Source organism: Taudactylus pleione, unplaced genomic scaffold (genome assembly GCF_031769625.1).
Source record: "Taudactylus pleione unplaced genomic scaffold, aTauple2 ptg001127l, whole genome shotgun sequence".
Taxonomy (NCBI): Eukaryota; Metazoa; Chordata; class Amphibia; order Anura; family Myobatrachidae; genus Taudactylus; species Taudactylus pleione.
The window spans coordinates 1,181,070-1,197,993 of NW_028285528.1; the positions used below are offsets into that span (position 1 = coordinate 1,181,070).

Below are 16,924 nucleotides of genomic sequence, written 5' to 3' on the forward strand. Positions count from 1 at the left end.
ATAGCTGCATCATCACGGGCGCACCGGTACCGCTCCTGTGACGTCACTCACTAAGCGGACGGCACTTGGCAGTTTGCACGCTTGTATTATGGGATGTCACTTGGTATTTAGGCATGTACTGTATCACCTGTCTTGCTGTTATTGATAAGTCGTCCAGACTGAAACGTTGAACACTTGACACGTGAGTCTTATTTATATCAGTCCTAAGAGTGCCGCTGTGTTTCTTTATATATATATATATGTGTGTAATATATACACACATATATATATATATAGTTTTTTTTTAATTAACACATGTTGAATTAACCAACATTTTAAAAATAAGTTTTAAAAAAAGAATAATTGTTCATTTACATTAGTCTAAAAGCAGTATTGTATCAATATAAAATAATTAAACAAAAATAATTTAAATTAAAAAAAATCAAATAAACTAAATACTATAAAGTTTATTGTAAATTATTTAAAGACTATATTCATATCACTTGAGTTAATTTTTTTTTTAATTAATGGACTTATCTTTTTTATTTTTCATATAATTGTAATGAAAACACATAGGTTATCGATTTTGTGCATGATTCATCCAGGATATAATTTGCAAAACTGAACGCAGGTAACCTTCAAATTGTTATCTTTGACAAAAATGAAAATTCAGCAGGGAGGTGTATGACACCCCATGCTGTATTTGTAATTCCTGAACTGCCATGGAGGTTGAAGGATAGGATCAAAAATTACACAAATCGTTATGGAATGGTTTACTAGGATAGACATATATGGAAATGGATTATATACGGTCTTCTACTTATAATGGTTATGAGTCCTTTAGGGATACCTGGTTCCACTGGATGGATTTCAAGGAGTCTGTGACCTTCAAAACTATACTGTCCTCTACCCGCTCCTAGGTCTGTCCTGTCTGTAGTAAGTCATGAGCTTGCACCTGGTTAATAGGTTGTATTACTGCTTTACTTTATTTTAATTATTATTTTTCTCTACCCTTGCAATGGGAATTGATGGATGCGGGTTACATTATTTGATCTGTGGCGACTGCTTACTCTTTTTCTGATATACATTTTTTACATTTATCTACTCCCCTTTCCTCCCCTCTATTCACCCTATTGTCTGGTTGTCCCCATTGTCTTTCTTTTGCATGTCTTTTATTTATTTATTTTTATTTTCTTGCTAGATTTGTGGGTCTTTTTTATGTTTTATGATGTCACTGGTGATTTTGGTTATTGAGTCCTAATTCTTGAACTATGTTTTCTGATACTGACCCTGACATGGTTTCCATATCTGAATTGTTATTTAATTGTTTTGACAATTATTAATAATAAATATATTTTGCACTAAAAAAAAAAAAAAAAATCACACAAATCAATGGTTGATGGATGGATGACATCATGGATGTCGCAATGCAGCAGGACAGCTGAGAAAGACCAAGCTTACTCTTGCTGGGCGCTTTGCAAGGCCAGCATGCAGTTTATGTTCATACAGTACATGGGATTACAACTGACCGAAGACGATTCAGACACACACCCTTTGTGAGAATGATAAAACACCTGTCACTATTTTTTTAATATTATGGCTGTCAATATGTCAGAGGCATTAAAAAGGATTTAAATAATGTTACCAGGACACATTATATACCCTTGCAAAATGGGTCATGAGCATGTGCAGTTTCAGAATAATAGTTAATCTGTGTTGAGCTGTGCCCTTGCTTACAGTAATGACTGAGGCTCATTATACAAATAATTGTGTATTTATAGTGTCTTTTTAAAAAAAACAATAGCAAAAACATGAAATATAATTATTCATGGGATAAAAAATATATATTTAAAAATTATAAAAAATTTATGCACTTTCTATGCAATTGATTAACAGTAAACTTATTTAAATTACATAAAAGACTTTAGTCCAAAATGGATTGCACAATTTGAAACATAACTCTTAACTTTATTAATATTCTTATTATTAAACTTTATTTATATGGCGCAACCAGGGTTCCGTAACGCCTGAAAAAGTACAAAAACAAATGAGCAAACACAAAAACAATGACTTAACTTACAAAAAAATGTAGGACAAGGAGACAGATCATATACATTGCTGCAATAGCAGTCATAAAAAAAAATGTAAGCATCAGCAACCAACTGTTATGTGCCCTTGTGGGAAGTTTGTAGTATATTATTATATGAGTGAGAGAAGGAGAAGCACATGAGGGAAGAGGGCCCTGCTCATTAGAGCTTACATTCTAAAGCAAAGGGGCACACATACTGGTATAAAACAGATGGGGTAGACAGGAAGGAGCATGGAGCAGTAGGTTAGGATGAGAGCTGGAAGGATTTGATGAAGTAGTGAGTTTGGAGATCCTTTGCAACATTTGGAGAGAGGTGGAGAATATGATCGGTAGAGTAAGGTGTCTACACACTTGGCGAAGTGCTCTCGATCAGACATCGTATACGATTTCTATTGAGCTTTCCCCTGAAGCTCCCCGGCAGTCGTGGTCACGATTAGGTCTAAAATGCTGCCAATTTGATTCACGATTTCACAATCTATTATGCAACATGTTGGAAGTCCAAATCGTGAGATCGTGCACGATAGATCGTGAGTTTACCAAACAACACACAAGGATCTTCACGATTGGCTGGAAATTTAAATAATGGGCGGGGCTAGCTAGGGGGTCTAAAAAGCAGGCGCCATATTAACCCTGTGCACATTCTGCTCTGCTACTAGTGAGGCTAGGTGTATACCTACTGAACCCTGTACATTGCTACTGTGCTCTGCTTTGTATTTGGCTTGTCTTTTACAAAGTGTGTTCTACCAGCAAGTGTGTGCTACCTGCATTCTATCCTGTGCTTGAATTCTGTGCTGATGCATCCCTATCAGTATAAAGTGTTGATTGTCCAAGCTGGGGTCAAGGTGATCCAGGAGATGGCCCAGAGAAGGAGAAGAGCATGCTGGACCAAAGAGTGGCTGCAGCAAAGGGATACCCGCTCTCACATGTCCCTGCTGATGGAGATCAAGGAGAACAACCCAGATGACTACCGCAACTACCTGCGTATGGATGACGCCACCTTCCAGGAGTTGCTGAGTATGGTTACCCCCCACATCCGGAGGCAGGACACAAGGCTACAGAGGGCAATCCCTGCTGAAGGGAGGCTGGTGGCTACCCTGAGGTACCTGGCTAAAGGAAGGTCACTGGAAGACCTGAAGTTTGGAACCCTCCCCCCCCCCTCAGTCCTTGGGCGTCATCAATCCGGAGACCTGCAAGGCTATCGTTAAAGTGCTGCAGTACCAGTATTGTAAGGTAAGAAAAAAAAACACACTACACATTTGTTTCTTCTGAAAGAAAAAGTATTTTTTTGTTGTTGTTGTTTTAACTCTTTATATAACTGTATTGTCAGTCAATAAGGCCGTATTAACAACACTGTGCAGTAATAAATAATTTTTGATATATAAATTTGAAACTATGCATATAAAAAGTAGAAAACAGCATTATCACCAAATTTTATCACTCCCAATAGCTAGGCTGCTGTATGCTATACGGTGGATCAAATGCCAGATTGAACAGGCCAATACACACATGGCACAAGTACAGATTGTAGCCCCGGCTTCCATCAATCTGTACTTGTGCCATGTGTGTAGTGACCTTGTCCAATCAGCATCATCACCACCATATAGCATACAGCACCTATTGGGAGTGATAAAATTTGGTGATAGTACAGGTAACAATAATACAAAAAAATGCATTACAATTATGAATAATGGGGCAAACCAGCCTCTGTCTCCAGCAGAGCAGTGTAAATAGTTTGGCTTGTGGACGGGGTACTGGGTGGGGGAGTAGTATCCAACTGGGCTGGGGGGGCCTCACAGAGGCGGTTGGGACAGGTGAGTACAGAAGAGGGTCTGCTATATATGTTGAACCATGTAAATGTGAATTTAGAGACCTAATTAACAGCTCATACACCAGCCTCTAGAAATCCTTCTTTGTTTGGTCATTCATTTTGTGCATAGCGCTATTTATATGTGACGTGAAGTCATCTATGTCGTCAGGCTGTTTTTGGAGGATTTTTTCCGCCTGCTGCAGGAATATGTCCTCTGGCTCTGTGTATTGCTGCTGCTGCTTTTTCCCCTGCCTTTTTTTTTCTTTGGTGAGGTGCGGAAGATGTTGGGGGGGTTGAATGTTTGGTGGGCATGGGGATGATCTATCCACCTCGCTGTCCCCGATCAGACTGATGTCCGGAGAAGAGGACAAAGTCGGCTCTTGGGTGGGAGTCTATATAGGAAAAAAATGGAGAAAAAATATTATGTGTCACGTTTTAACCCATATTCTACTATTTTTCTAGTTTCCAAACACCATGGAGGAGTGGAAGAGCATCGCTGAACAGTTTGAACAATGTTGGAATTTCCCTAACTGTGGAGGAGCCATCGATGGAAAACATATTCGCATCAAACCACCTGCCAACACTGGATCATATTACTACAACTATAAAGGCTTCTTCAGCATCGTTCTCATGGCAGTGTTGAATGCCAACTACAAATGTATGTATGTTGGCAAGAATGGCCGTGCTTCGGACGGTGGGTCCTTCAAACAAACGGCATTCTACCAGAAACTCACCAACAAAATCCTCAATTTGCTGTCACTGGACAAGACAAAACACGGCCTAAATTACGTTTTCGTTGCAGACGAGGCTTTTGCTTTGCATGAACATGTGATGAAGCCATTTCCACAGAGGGGCCTGACCAGAGAGAAGAGGATCTACAACTATCGTCTATCCTGAGCACGACACATTGTGGTAAATGCGTTTGGAATACTGAATAATCGTTTCCGCATTTTCCACACCACCATAAACCTACGTGTGGACAAGACTGGATCGTGATGGCGTGCTGTGTGCTGTATAACTTTTTGCGAAGAAAAACAACACAACGGGGACCAGTCACAGCTAGACCAGAAGATGCAGGACAGCCGGAGGAGATTGCCCAGTTTACATCGGTGTCTGCACCTCCAATTCAAACAACATCGACAGCACGTGCCAAAGAAGTGAGGGCGGAGTATATGGCCTATTTCAACAGACCAGGTGCGGTGCCATGGCAGGAGGACTGTCTGTGAGATAACTGACTAAAGTGGACATTTGGGATTATTCTAAAAAAAAAAAAAAAAAGGGTTTGATTTATGAACTGTGTTGCAACTTCTCCTCAGACAGTCCACTCACTTCTGCCACCTCCTCTTCTCCCTCTCGCTCGGTCATCAGGACGACGGACTGGCGTTGTGGAGATCGCTGCTAAAGCTTATCATGTTATAGTACCACAGTGTTGGATGATACAGGTAGTCTGTGCCCGCTCCGGACCGTCACCTTTTTTTTTTCCTTTATGTACACCGTACGCAAGTTCTGGATTTTCTGGCAGACTGTTTTCAGGGTAGCATCCGCTACAAACTTTTTGGTGTACTCCAACAACACTTCCAAAGCTGCCAATTTTTGGGACTTATTATAGTATTGTCTACAGCTTATCCACCATAGACACTCTTTGGACTGCAGGATCTCTAGGAATCCAGTCACAAACTCTCGCTCGCTATCCATAGACATTCCTAGGAAGAAGAAAAATATGGACATATACATTTTTAGCTATAATTGGAAACGGTTTTGTGATTGTTAATGTTAAATGTTTTAATTTGTTTTTTTTACAGGATTTTAATATGTTTGTAAAGGTATTTTAATATTTTTCTTTACAGGTTTTTAATATATTTGTTTATGCTGATGTAATATATTTGTTTATGCTGATGTAATAGATTTGTTTCTGTTGTTGTAATATATCTGTTTCTGTTATTGCAATATATTAGTTTATGGCGTTTAAATATATTTGAAGTGTTTTCATATTTTCTAGGTATTTATTAGGTGGCCGTGACATTGGTGGGCAGTGAGTGGGTAACTCACATTGGTGGGCATGGCAGTTTAATACATGATCCAGCCACCGCCCACCTCATATAGGCGGGCGGTGGCTAGTTCATGCATTTATAGGTGGGTGACGCACATTGGTGGGCAGTGGGGTTGCAGTAGCAATACTCCCCAAAACCAGGAATAGCAAACCTCAATTGTGCAATCGTGTCCTTCTCCTTCAATCTACGATGCTGCACAAGATGACAATTTGGGCGTGTACAGGCTCCTGTCAATCAAATTCAGCGACGTACAATGAATCGTGCGATAGATCGTGAGTAAAAAGTACTTACAATTGGCACCACATCTTGTCCCAGATTGTCAGATCTGCCCTACAGCACGGCAGATCTGAAGATGCGATGTACGATGAGCGGGGACGCGCATCAGCATCGTGAGTGGACACATGATTTCGGCATATTTTACACGATTTGTCGTCACGATTCGTCGAAATCGGGCAAATGGTGTCAAAAATCGCCAAGTGTGTAAGCACCTTAAGAGTAAGAGAGTTCCAGGGGTAGGGATCAGAACAGCTAAAAAACTTGGAAGTGAGGGTGGGAGAAAGTAATCAGTTGGCATTTAAATTACTGAAATTTTGGTGTGTGTTAAAGCTACATATCTAATGTATATTCCTATTAAGAGACCAAATCTTTAGGGGTCAAACAATGAAATGATTTTTTTGGGAGGAACATACATTAACGATATGATACACATACTATCATGGGTAACTGAAAGCCACCTAAGGCCCCTAAAATCTATATCTGTTCAATAATAAAGTGTTCATATAAAGCGCAATTCAGCAAACCAAATATTACATCAAATATAAAAAGTACCTGAATCCACCTGCCGAAGTATTTGCATTCACTAATATCCTGTGTCAGGTCATGTTGGTACTTGTAGTTTCACGACAATTAGAGAGCCACAGGTTGGCCAGGCATGGACTACACCATCAATTACAATACTGATATCATGTAGTGCTAATATAATCCCGATTATTGTGTGACTATCAAATAAGGATAACATTTAAATTACTGAAATTTTGATGCGTGTTAAAGCTACGTATCTAATGTATACTCCTACTGAGACCAAGAGAAAAATCTTTAGGGGTCAAACAATGAAATCATTAAGGCCCATAAATTCTATATCTGTTCAATAAAAAAAGAGTTCAAATGCACCGCATTTCAGCAAACCAAATATTACATCCAATATAAAAAGTCCCATGGTGATTAATAAAAAAAATAAATAAAAAAATTAGTGATATTAAATGTATGGTTTGTTTCAATCTATTAGCTTGTATACACAATTATTAGATACCTATATGTATACAAAGTGTTTAATAATCCTAATAGTGTTTGTTATATTGTAGGTGATAATTTTATTTACATCCCCTGGTTTGATTTTATGAAATTCAGATAGAATAGGTACAACAGATCAACTTTGCCTTTGATGCCTTGTGAATTTTACATTTTATACTTTAACCATACGGACTCTTGTATAAAGCTATTATTAGGAAAATAGATTAGATATGTGCTAATATTCTTGTTAACCCTGGAGAACAACAATAACAACATTTTATAGTGATACAGATTGGTACGCTATCTTTTTAATAGTTTCAGAATGTTCATTTAGACATCATTATTATGTTTGGTATAAAATATTTCACACTATTTACAATAATTTCATTCCTGTGAATGATTTTAAAGTTTATGTTTAATATATTACAGCTACTACAGTCCATAATTTATCTGTCATCGGCTGAGTTTTCAACTGTAATTTAATACAGCCATAAGACTTTTACATTATAATATGTGCAATAAAAATTAAACTAATGAAACTGGATCAGAACCTCTATATACCCCTGCCTATACCTTCTGAAATCCTTCCTATAAACCTCTAAGAATAACGCTAATTTGCGTACGCAGTCTGACCGCAAATAAAGACAGGAGTGGAATCTGTGGTTCCAAAGCACAAGTATTATTCAGGTAAAAGTTCAGTCAGTTACACGCAATTGATACATACACAATTTAGGCGTAAAAGGAATAATACAGACCCAAGTACAGTATCATAGGCAGCGCCTCCGGACACAGAGATAGGCATCAGTAAGAGACCCTCAGTCAAACAGCATTCAGCATGAAGACTAAAAAAACAGTATTTGGGCACACATATTTATCCCCCCCAGACTAAGACAGGACAATGGGAAAGTTTCTTGGCGATGTCATTGGTTCCCAGAGGAGAAGCATATGTTACAGCACATTTAACAGGCTGGTTCAAATAGACTCTCCCTGTCTCTAACAGCTGGGTATCTTTCTAGTAACGCCTTCTCTAACATTCCAACAGTTAAACATTTTGTTGCTTGTAAGTTCTGCGATCCATAACTTGAGTTTGCATGATGCGATCTCTCCACCGATAACACCGGAATGCTGTAAAAAACGTACGCATCAGAACAAAACCAAACACAACTTGCTTATCATGTATAATCCCTTAATTATCAAATACCTTTATTTCTCAGCATTTAAACTAACTAAATCAACTTAAATCATATACTTTAAAGCTTATTAAACCTTATGTGTGAATATGTAATGTGTGAGTATTTGGGGTTTGATATAAAGACGTATTAATGTGTGTATGGAGATGGGTGCGTTTGACTCTAACATTTTAGCAGCGTGACATGCTGGGCTAGATAGTTCTACATGTCCTGTCAGCACCTTCCCTGTGTTCAAAGGAAAGATACCTTTTTTTTGTCTTCACAGACTCTTGTGTTAAAATGCAAAATATCCCATTTACAAGAGACAGACCCAAGGTGACACTCTAGCCTTTGAAATCATGTCATTGCAGGAAGCTTGCTAATTTATTCTAGCCGGACCACCCGTAGTGGGCAAACACTATTCAGGAAGCTTATCTACACAAGTCAGTTGTCACCTGGCCACTTGCTCTAGTGCAATAATGTATAGCCATTTCTGGAATATATCCTTTCTACTTCAGGGTCCATAGGGGGTCCACAGGGTTGACCTTGGGGTATAGCTGGATCTGGATCCATGGGCACCACGCAGTTAAAGCTTTAGCTGCTCCCAGGATGCACTTGGGTCCGTCCTCCTCTATACCCCGCCCCCGAGCCACAGCACCTCAGTTTGAGTTGGTGCCCAGCCGAAGTCGGGTCACCTGAGCACTTTCTATTTAAAAAAAAAAAAAAAAAAAAGCCTGTTAGATTTTTTAAACAGAGGCTCTCTAGTGTGGCAGCGACGGGCTGTCTATGCTGCCGCTCTCCTTCCCCGCTGGCGCCGCGCCGCCAGTACTGCACTGGGGATCGCGGCGGGGGGGCCAGAGTCCGTACTAGCCGGACTCTGGGTACCTCCCTGGACTGCTGCCGGAGTCGCCGGGGATAAGGTAAGCCGCGAGTCGCCGATTAGCGGCGGCTCGCGGGTATTGCCTGCACATGCAGTCTTTTGCCCCCGGTCCTAGGGGACAGATCGGGGGCCGCTAGCGGTGGCGGCGGGCTTCCCCTCTAAGGAGGAATACCCCGTGGGACCACTAGACCACCAGGGATATATTGGCAAGTGGGAAGCCGGCAAGCCCTGGGGTTAATAGGCTAGCCAGGGGAGGAAGCCTTCCCTGTCTTACGGCTCCTCCCCTCAGCTCAGCGCGCCTTTCAGCATGCAGTCTGGCGTCGCTGAGCTGCAGACTCTTCGGCCACTCTTCTGAGGTCTCTGGGGGCCATTTTCTTTGTGGCAACGCAGATCTCAGGGAGCACGCGGACCGGTCCCCCTGTGTACCTCTCCCCCGATTTAAGGACAGCGTACACAGCACTATAGCCCTCCCAGACACTGAATCTGGGCAGGTTGATTGTAGTGGAAAGGTGCAGCGAGTATATCTTCTCTGCATGGTATGTGACTTTTGCTAGTGCTGCCTGTCTGTGCTTATTTTCCACTTACTGTCAGCTTATACCTGTCCCTTTACTTCTCCTACAAGCCCTACAGGTGTGTGGGGGAGGGGCATTTCTACAGACCTCACCTATATAAATCACGTATTTGTGAGGTTCGTCACATACAGTTGTGTGCTACACAGTGCCATATTGTGGGCTGTTGTTCAGCACACCGGTGAATGCGTTTACTTCTGCCCTGTTGCCAGATATATTTTTTGGCTATATAATATATTCTGTCATGTCAGACGAGGAGGTTGAGCGCTCAGTGGCTCCGGTGTTGGCCTCCTGCGGACGCTGTTCTGCAGGAGTGGATAGGGAGGATTTGTCACAGGATGGCCTGTGTAGTCGGTGCCAGGTGGCTCCTGGCCCATCCAGACCTTCTCTGACGCAGGAACCACCATGGGCGATGTTTTCTCAAGTGCTGGTGTCTATTGCGGACCGTCTGTCGGTCCCGACTGCTCTCCCTACTAGGGCGTTACCCCAGCCGACCATCCCCCATTCCCCGGGTGTCCCGCAGTTATTGCGGAGTCCTCCTGGGTCTCAGTCTGTGGGTCCATATACGGGGTTGTCTATGTATGTACAGGCTTCCCCTGTGCCGCAGCAGCCTGTGGTACCTTTTCAGGCCCCTATGGCGACTCCTCCACCCTGGGTGGATGTGCTCTCCAACTCCGTGCAAAATTTGGCGGCCGCATCCTCGGCTTTTCAGTCAATGTTGCAGACTGACATGCCTTCTAGGGTTTCAAAACGCCCACTCATGGCGCGGGCGGCTCAGGTATCGGACTCAGAGGGATCCTCAGATGATGGGGAGGTCCCTGATGACACTGACTCGGACGCCTCGGTCCAGGAAATGGATACCAAGTTGTCCATTAATGTGCGAGCACTGGTTAGGGCGGTGCGAGCCATTCTTCTTATAGAGGATGAGGCACCGGTTCCTAAGTCGAAGTATCCTAGTTTCAAAAAAACTAAGGTGGCTTCTGCGGTGTTTCCACTGTCGGATCAGTTGACGGATCATATGGCGGTAGCTTGGCAGGCGCCCAGTAAGAGATTCCTTCCTCAGAAGCGGTTGGCTTCTAATTATCCCTTCCCTGAGGCACATTGTAAAAAATGGGAAACTCCACTGGCGGTGGATTCCCATGTCACCCGTTTAACTCGGGGCGCTACCTTACCATTACCGTCTATATCCTCGCTGAAGGATCCCACGGACAGGAAAGTTGAGACTTGCTTAAAGTCTATTTACTCCCTCTCCGGGGCGGTGGCCCGACTGTCCATGGCCATCTCCTGGGTAGCCAAGGCCATTGAGGGGTGGGCCAATGCATTGGAAGATACCTTCCCGGACGACGCTCCGGATGTCCAGAGGGCGTTGTTGGGACAGATGAGGGACGCTGCTTCTTACATTGGGGAAGCCTCTTTAGATGCTAGTCTGCTGACTTCGCAGGTATCGGCTGCAGCGGTGTCTGCCCGCCGATCCTTATGGTTGCGGTCCTGGAGAGCGGACTCTGATTCAAAGAAAGGCCTGGAGGCCTTACCTTTCAATGGGGTATTACTATTTGGTCCGGACTTGGACAAAATAGTGGATACACTGGCTAAATCCAAGTCTGCTTTCCTCCCTTCGGCGGCACTGCCTGCTAAGGTTCGGAGTTCGGCTTTTCGTTCCTTTCGGGTTCAGGGTAAGGCAAAAGGTCAGTCCTTCCCGAGACAGTCGGCGAGTAAGACTGCCTCTAAACCCAAGAAGCAAGCCTGGAGTGCTCGGCACCCTTCTTCCAAGCAGGAAGATAAACCTGCGGCCTGATGGGACGGGCCTCCCTCTGGGGGACCTCAGAGTGGGAGGACGACTTCTTCGATTTGCCCAGTGCTGGCACAATACCACCACACATGCCTGGGTTCGAGAAGTGGTCTCCCAGGGGTACGCCCTGTCTTTTCGGCACAGACCACCCCACCAGTTTTTCTGCACGAGTCCTTCTCAGGACAAGACCAAGGCATTACAGATTCAGGAGGCTATAGAGTCCTTGCTGAAAGCAGGGGTCATTGTTCCCGTTCCCCAATCACAACGAGGGACGGGGTATTATTCGTCTGTTTCTGGTGCAGAAACCCAATGGTTCTCATCGCCCTATCCTCAACTTGAAGTCTCTGAACAAATTCCTCAGAGTTCCCAAGTTCAGGATGGAAACATTACGTTCCATCATTCTGGCGATGGAACTGGGGGATTACCATGTTCCGATAGCACCTTCGCACCAGCGGTACCTGAGGTTCGCTATCCTTCAACACCACTATCAGTTCCGGGCGCTACCCTTTGGTCTCTCCACGGCACCGAGGGTGTTCATGAAGATTATGGCGGTCATGGCCGCACATCTTCGGAACCAGAATGTATGGCTGCTGCCGTATCTGGACGACCTCCTGTTGCTGGCGAGCTCCCTGGAGGTACTGCTTCAACATCTCCACCTGACGATCGCTTGCCTGCAAGCACACGGGTGGTTGATAAATTGGACAAAGTCCTCCCTGATTCCATCACAGCGGATGGTTCATTTGGGAGCCCTGCTGGATTCCCATCAGCAAAGGATCTTCCTGACTCCGAAGAAGGTCGCCTCCCTACAGCTGCGGATATGCAGTTGCCTGAGCAGTTGCCGCCTGTCGGTCCATTCGGCTATGAGAGTTCTGGGGTCCATGGTGTCGACATTCGACATGGTGGAATTTGCCCAGTTCCATTCCCGGCCCCTGCAGGGGCTGATTCTATCGGAATGGAACGGGTTACCTCACCGGATCCGCTCTCAGGTGCTGGTGTTGTCTCCGGACGTTCGGCAATCTTTGGCTTGGTGGCTTCAGACAGCTCATCTGGTCGAGGGGCGCCCCTTTTGTATCCCGGACTGGGTCCTGCTCACGACGGATGCAAGTCTCCGGGGTTGGGGGGCAGTGACCGGTTCATTGTCTCTCCAGGGTCGTTGGTCTGCGGAAGAAGCACTTCTTCCCATCAACATCCTGGAACTGCGGGCAGTATACAGGGCTCTGCAGCTGTCCGGCCCCGCTCTTCACAGAAGGGCGGTACAGATGCAGTCCGACAACGCCACCACGGTGGCGTATATGAACCACCAAGGAGGAACTCGCAGTCGGGCAGCGATGTCGGAGGTGTCTCGCATCCTGACTTGGGCGGAGTGTCACATTCCAGCGATCTCGGCGGTCTTCATCCCCGGAGTCCTCAATTGGGAAGCGGACTTCCTCAGCCGTCACGACGTGCATCCCGGGGAATGGTCGCTTCACCCAGAGGTGTTTCAGCTACTCGTGGACAGGTGGGGACTGCCGGAGCTGGACTTGATGGCCTCCCGTCACAATCACAAGTTGCCCGTTTACGGGTCAAGGACAAGAGACGCAGGCGCAAGTCTGGTGGACGCACTGTCGGTGAAATGGAAGTTTCACCTGGCGTATCTGTTTCCTCCGATATCCCTACTTCCTCGGGTTCTGCGGAAATTCAAGCAGGACGGCGGCACGCTCGTGCTGGTGGCTCCGGCGTGGCCCAGACATCCTTGGTACTCCGATCTCAGGAGCCTCTCCATCGACGCTCCGTACCTTCTTCCTCAGCGTCGGGACCTGTTGTCTCAAGGGCCCTGCCTTTACCCGGATCTGGATCGGCTGTCTTTGACGGCGTGGCTCTTGAGACAGCCGTCTTAAGGTCTCGGGGCTTCTCCAGTTCGGTTATTGGTACCATGCTCAGGGCACGCAAGCCTGCTTCAGCACGGATTTATCACAGGGTGTGGCACACTTACTTTCAGTGGTGTGAGTCCAGACATTATGATCCTCAGGTGTTCCGAGTTTCTATGATCTTGGAATTTCTTCAATCAGGATTGGACCTCGGCTTACACCTTGCATCTCTGAAGGTTCATGTGTCCGCCTTGTCCGTGTGGTTTCAACGGCGGATTGCAATACTGCCGGATGTTCACACCTTTTTCCAAGGTGTTCTCAGGATCCAGCCTCCCTTTGTGCCTCCTGTGGCTCCTTGGGACTTGGCGGTGGTTCTACGGGTCCTGCAGGGTCCTCCGTTTGAGCCTCTTGAGTGGGGGGAGCTCAAGTGGCTGACATTTAAGACTGTTTTTCTCCTGGCAATTGCTTCGGCCAGGAGGGTGTCTGAATTGGGGGCGCTTTCCTGTCGCCCTCCTTTCCTGATTTTTCACCAGGACAGAGCGGTGCTCCGCACTCGTCCTGAGTTTTTGCCCAAAGTGGTCTCGAAGTTCCACATTAATCAGGAACTTGTTGTGCCAGCTTTTCAGTCCCCTGATCTTTCAGCTGGTGAGACTTCCTTAGATGTGGTCCGGGCGCTTAGAATCTATGTGGACAGAACGGATTTGGTTAGGAAGTCCGATTCCTTGTTTATCCTCTTTGGTTTTCACAAGAGGGGTTGGCCTGCCAACAAACAAACATTAGCCCGTTGGCTTTGTTCCGTTATTTGTGAGGCTTATGCACAGGTGGGTTTACCTGTGCCAGCCTCTATTAAGGCTCATTCCACTCGTTCTGTGGGTCCTTCTTGGGCTGCTAGACGTGGCGCTTCTGCAGTTCAGCTGTGTAAGGCAGCCACTTGGTCTTCAATTCAAACGTTTCTGAGGTTCTATGCGTTTGACACCTTCGCCTCTCAGGATGCATCGTTTGGGCGCTGGGTGCTCCTTTCAGCACAGGAGCGTCCCCACCCTTAGTTGGACTGCTTTGGGACATCTCCAAGGTCAACCCTGTGGACCCCCTATGGACCCTGAAGTAGAAAACAAGAGATATGGTAAGAACTTACCTTTGTTATCTCTGTTTCTACGAAGTCCATAGGGTTCACAGGGCGCCCGCCCTCACGCACCTGGCTTCAAATGGGCTGTGTGGCTGGTCACCGGTTTTCCGTCTCCCATTTCTGTGAGTATGGTTTCTTGTGTGTTCCAGTCTTCCTTCTCTCTGTTTAGTCTCCTCCTCCGGCCTTGGCTGCTTACCAACTGAGGTGCTGTGGCTCGGGGGCGGGGTATAGAGGACGGACCCAAGTGCATCCTGGGAGCAGCTAAAGCTTTAACTGCGTGGTGCCAATGGATCCAGATCTAGCTATACCCCATTGTCAACCCTGTGGACCGTATGGACTTCGTAGAAACAGAGATAACAAAGGTAAGTTCTTACCATATCTCTTGTTTTATAATACGTAAAGTAATGAAATAGGCTTTTGGTGAATCGCCGTAACCTTTGGTGATGGTCACAGATGCATTCGCATGATGCTAATGGTATTATCGTCACATGTACTAAAATGTGAGTTTATCTAAAATGGCGCTTAGGCGGCCATTTCGCAAAATGGCGTCTTGCGGCCAGTCGCAAGATGGTGTCACTGCGATTCAATTTTAAACTGATCTGGTCTCAGCCAATAATCCAGCTTCGACAAAACGTATATAACTTTTTAATATTGGAAACCTAAGAACCTGTAAAAATTATTTTTAATAAATATAGGGCTTATAGTTACGAATATAATGTACTAATATATACATTTTTTCATGATCGATAAAACTAAATAATACAAAAAACAGAATCATAATAAAAGCATTAAAACTATATGCATTTGATGAACAAAATGGTATATAAAAACTTACTTACTTTATATTTTCATAATTACCTTAGTTGACTTGTAAGTTCTCCTTGAATGATCCTTGCTTCCAATGTAGTAAAAATGTAACTCCCCCAAAAAAGTCTGTTGGGGCGTTGTTAATAATTTTAAAAAATAGTGAAGTTCCAAAGTATTAAAAAAATCACAGAACAAGAAAACCGTAACGAAAACTTGCAAGGTATTGTGCATGAAATATTAACCATTTGCAATTAAACAAAAATATAAGTTTTTTTTTTGGGTGGAGGAGTAACGTAAAAAACAATTTATTTCAAATTATGTACAAATGAAATCTGAAAAAAAAATGTAGATACATTTCCTCACTTTTACTCGATAATAATCCAAAAATTAGGGGGAGGAATCTTTGTGTAGATGCATCAGTCCCAACCATAGCATGTATTGTATACAAATGATGGAACATGGTGGGACAAGTTTTAAATGTACCATACATTATCCAGTATGGAGCATTTTGAAGTCTCCGAAGACTGTAAAATGTACTAAAAATGTAAATCCCGTTTTCAGCAAAATAATTGTCTTTTACAAGTAACAGTTCATCCGTCAATTTCCCGTAAATTGTCAGGAACATTTAGATGGGCAAATTTAAGTGCTTCTGCAGGCAAGTCCGCTCTTCTAGCACGTTTTACCACTTGTCTGAGTGCATCCCGATTAGGCATTAATGCAGCACTTGTAGTTGGCATCTTCGAGAGGATTGCTTGAATTATTTGTGAGGGTGGTTCAGCTGTACGTTTGGCACGGTCTTTTATAGCAGCTAGGGCAAAAGCAACATCTGTTCGCTCAGCACGTGGAGGGTGATTATGTTCTCCATGAGACCGCACCACTGGTCTGTCAAAATTAAGAGTGCTGGCATACGAGGAACAAAATCCACTTTTCTTTTCAACACAGTTCCAATAATAGACATCTCCTCGCTTTTTGTTTTTGGAAAATAAATATCCTTGGATATTCAAAAGCTTAGATCCTTTCTGTGACGGAACCAATTTGCAGGGTGGCTGTAAATCTTCTTGTTGTTCTATTTTAGTCCAAAAAAAAGATGCTAAGAAAAAAAATAAGAAATTGAGAATAGAAAAATTGAAGTGATTTAAAAAACAAAACAAAAACAAAAAAAAACATTTTTCCAATGCTCTTCTCAGTTCAGCACTATGAAGGGGCTTTTCAATAAGCTCTTTACAGTCGGTCAAAACTCTCCAATTTTCACGGAACAATTATACAAAATGATGTGGAATAGAAACTTTATAGCAAAGACTGACCAATAGGATTGTAAATACAGGTTCATTTACATTGTAGATTACACAGGTTTAATCACGTTGCAGACAGGACATTAACCCAGTAGCTGCCTGAAATTATTTAAAAAGTGTTTTGATATCTATACTGTAGCTAGGTTAAAATGAACCTCTTGTAATAAAATACATTTCAAGGTCTGTATTAGTATAACATATATCCCTATATTGGTAATTAAAAAAACAA

The 16,924-nt window shown here is 43.9% G+C and overlaps 1 protein-coding gene across 1 annotated transcript in view; it reads right to left on the minus strand.

The window, feature by feature from the left end:
• Positions 1–7,885: 7,885 nt before the first annotated feature.
• Positions 7,886–16,924, minus strand: part of LOC148453583 (uncharacterized) — a 62,769-nt gene continuing 53,730 nt past the window's right edge. The window contains exons 7-8 of the mRNA XM_088461974.1: positions 15,455–16,493; positions 7,886–8,341 (exon numbers count right to left, since the gene is read on the minus strand). Of these exons, the coding sequence (XP_088318100.1) occupies positions 15,994–16,493 (500 nt within the window). The 3' untranslated portion in view covers positions 7,886–8,341; positions 15,455–15,993. The remainder of the gene's footprint in view (positions 8,342–15,454; positions 16,494–16,924) is intronic.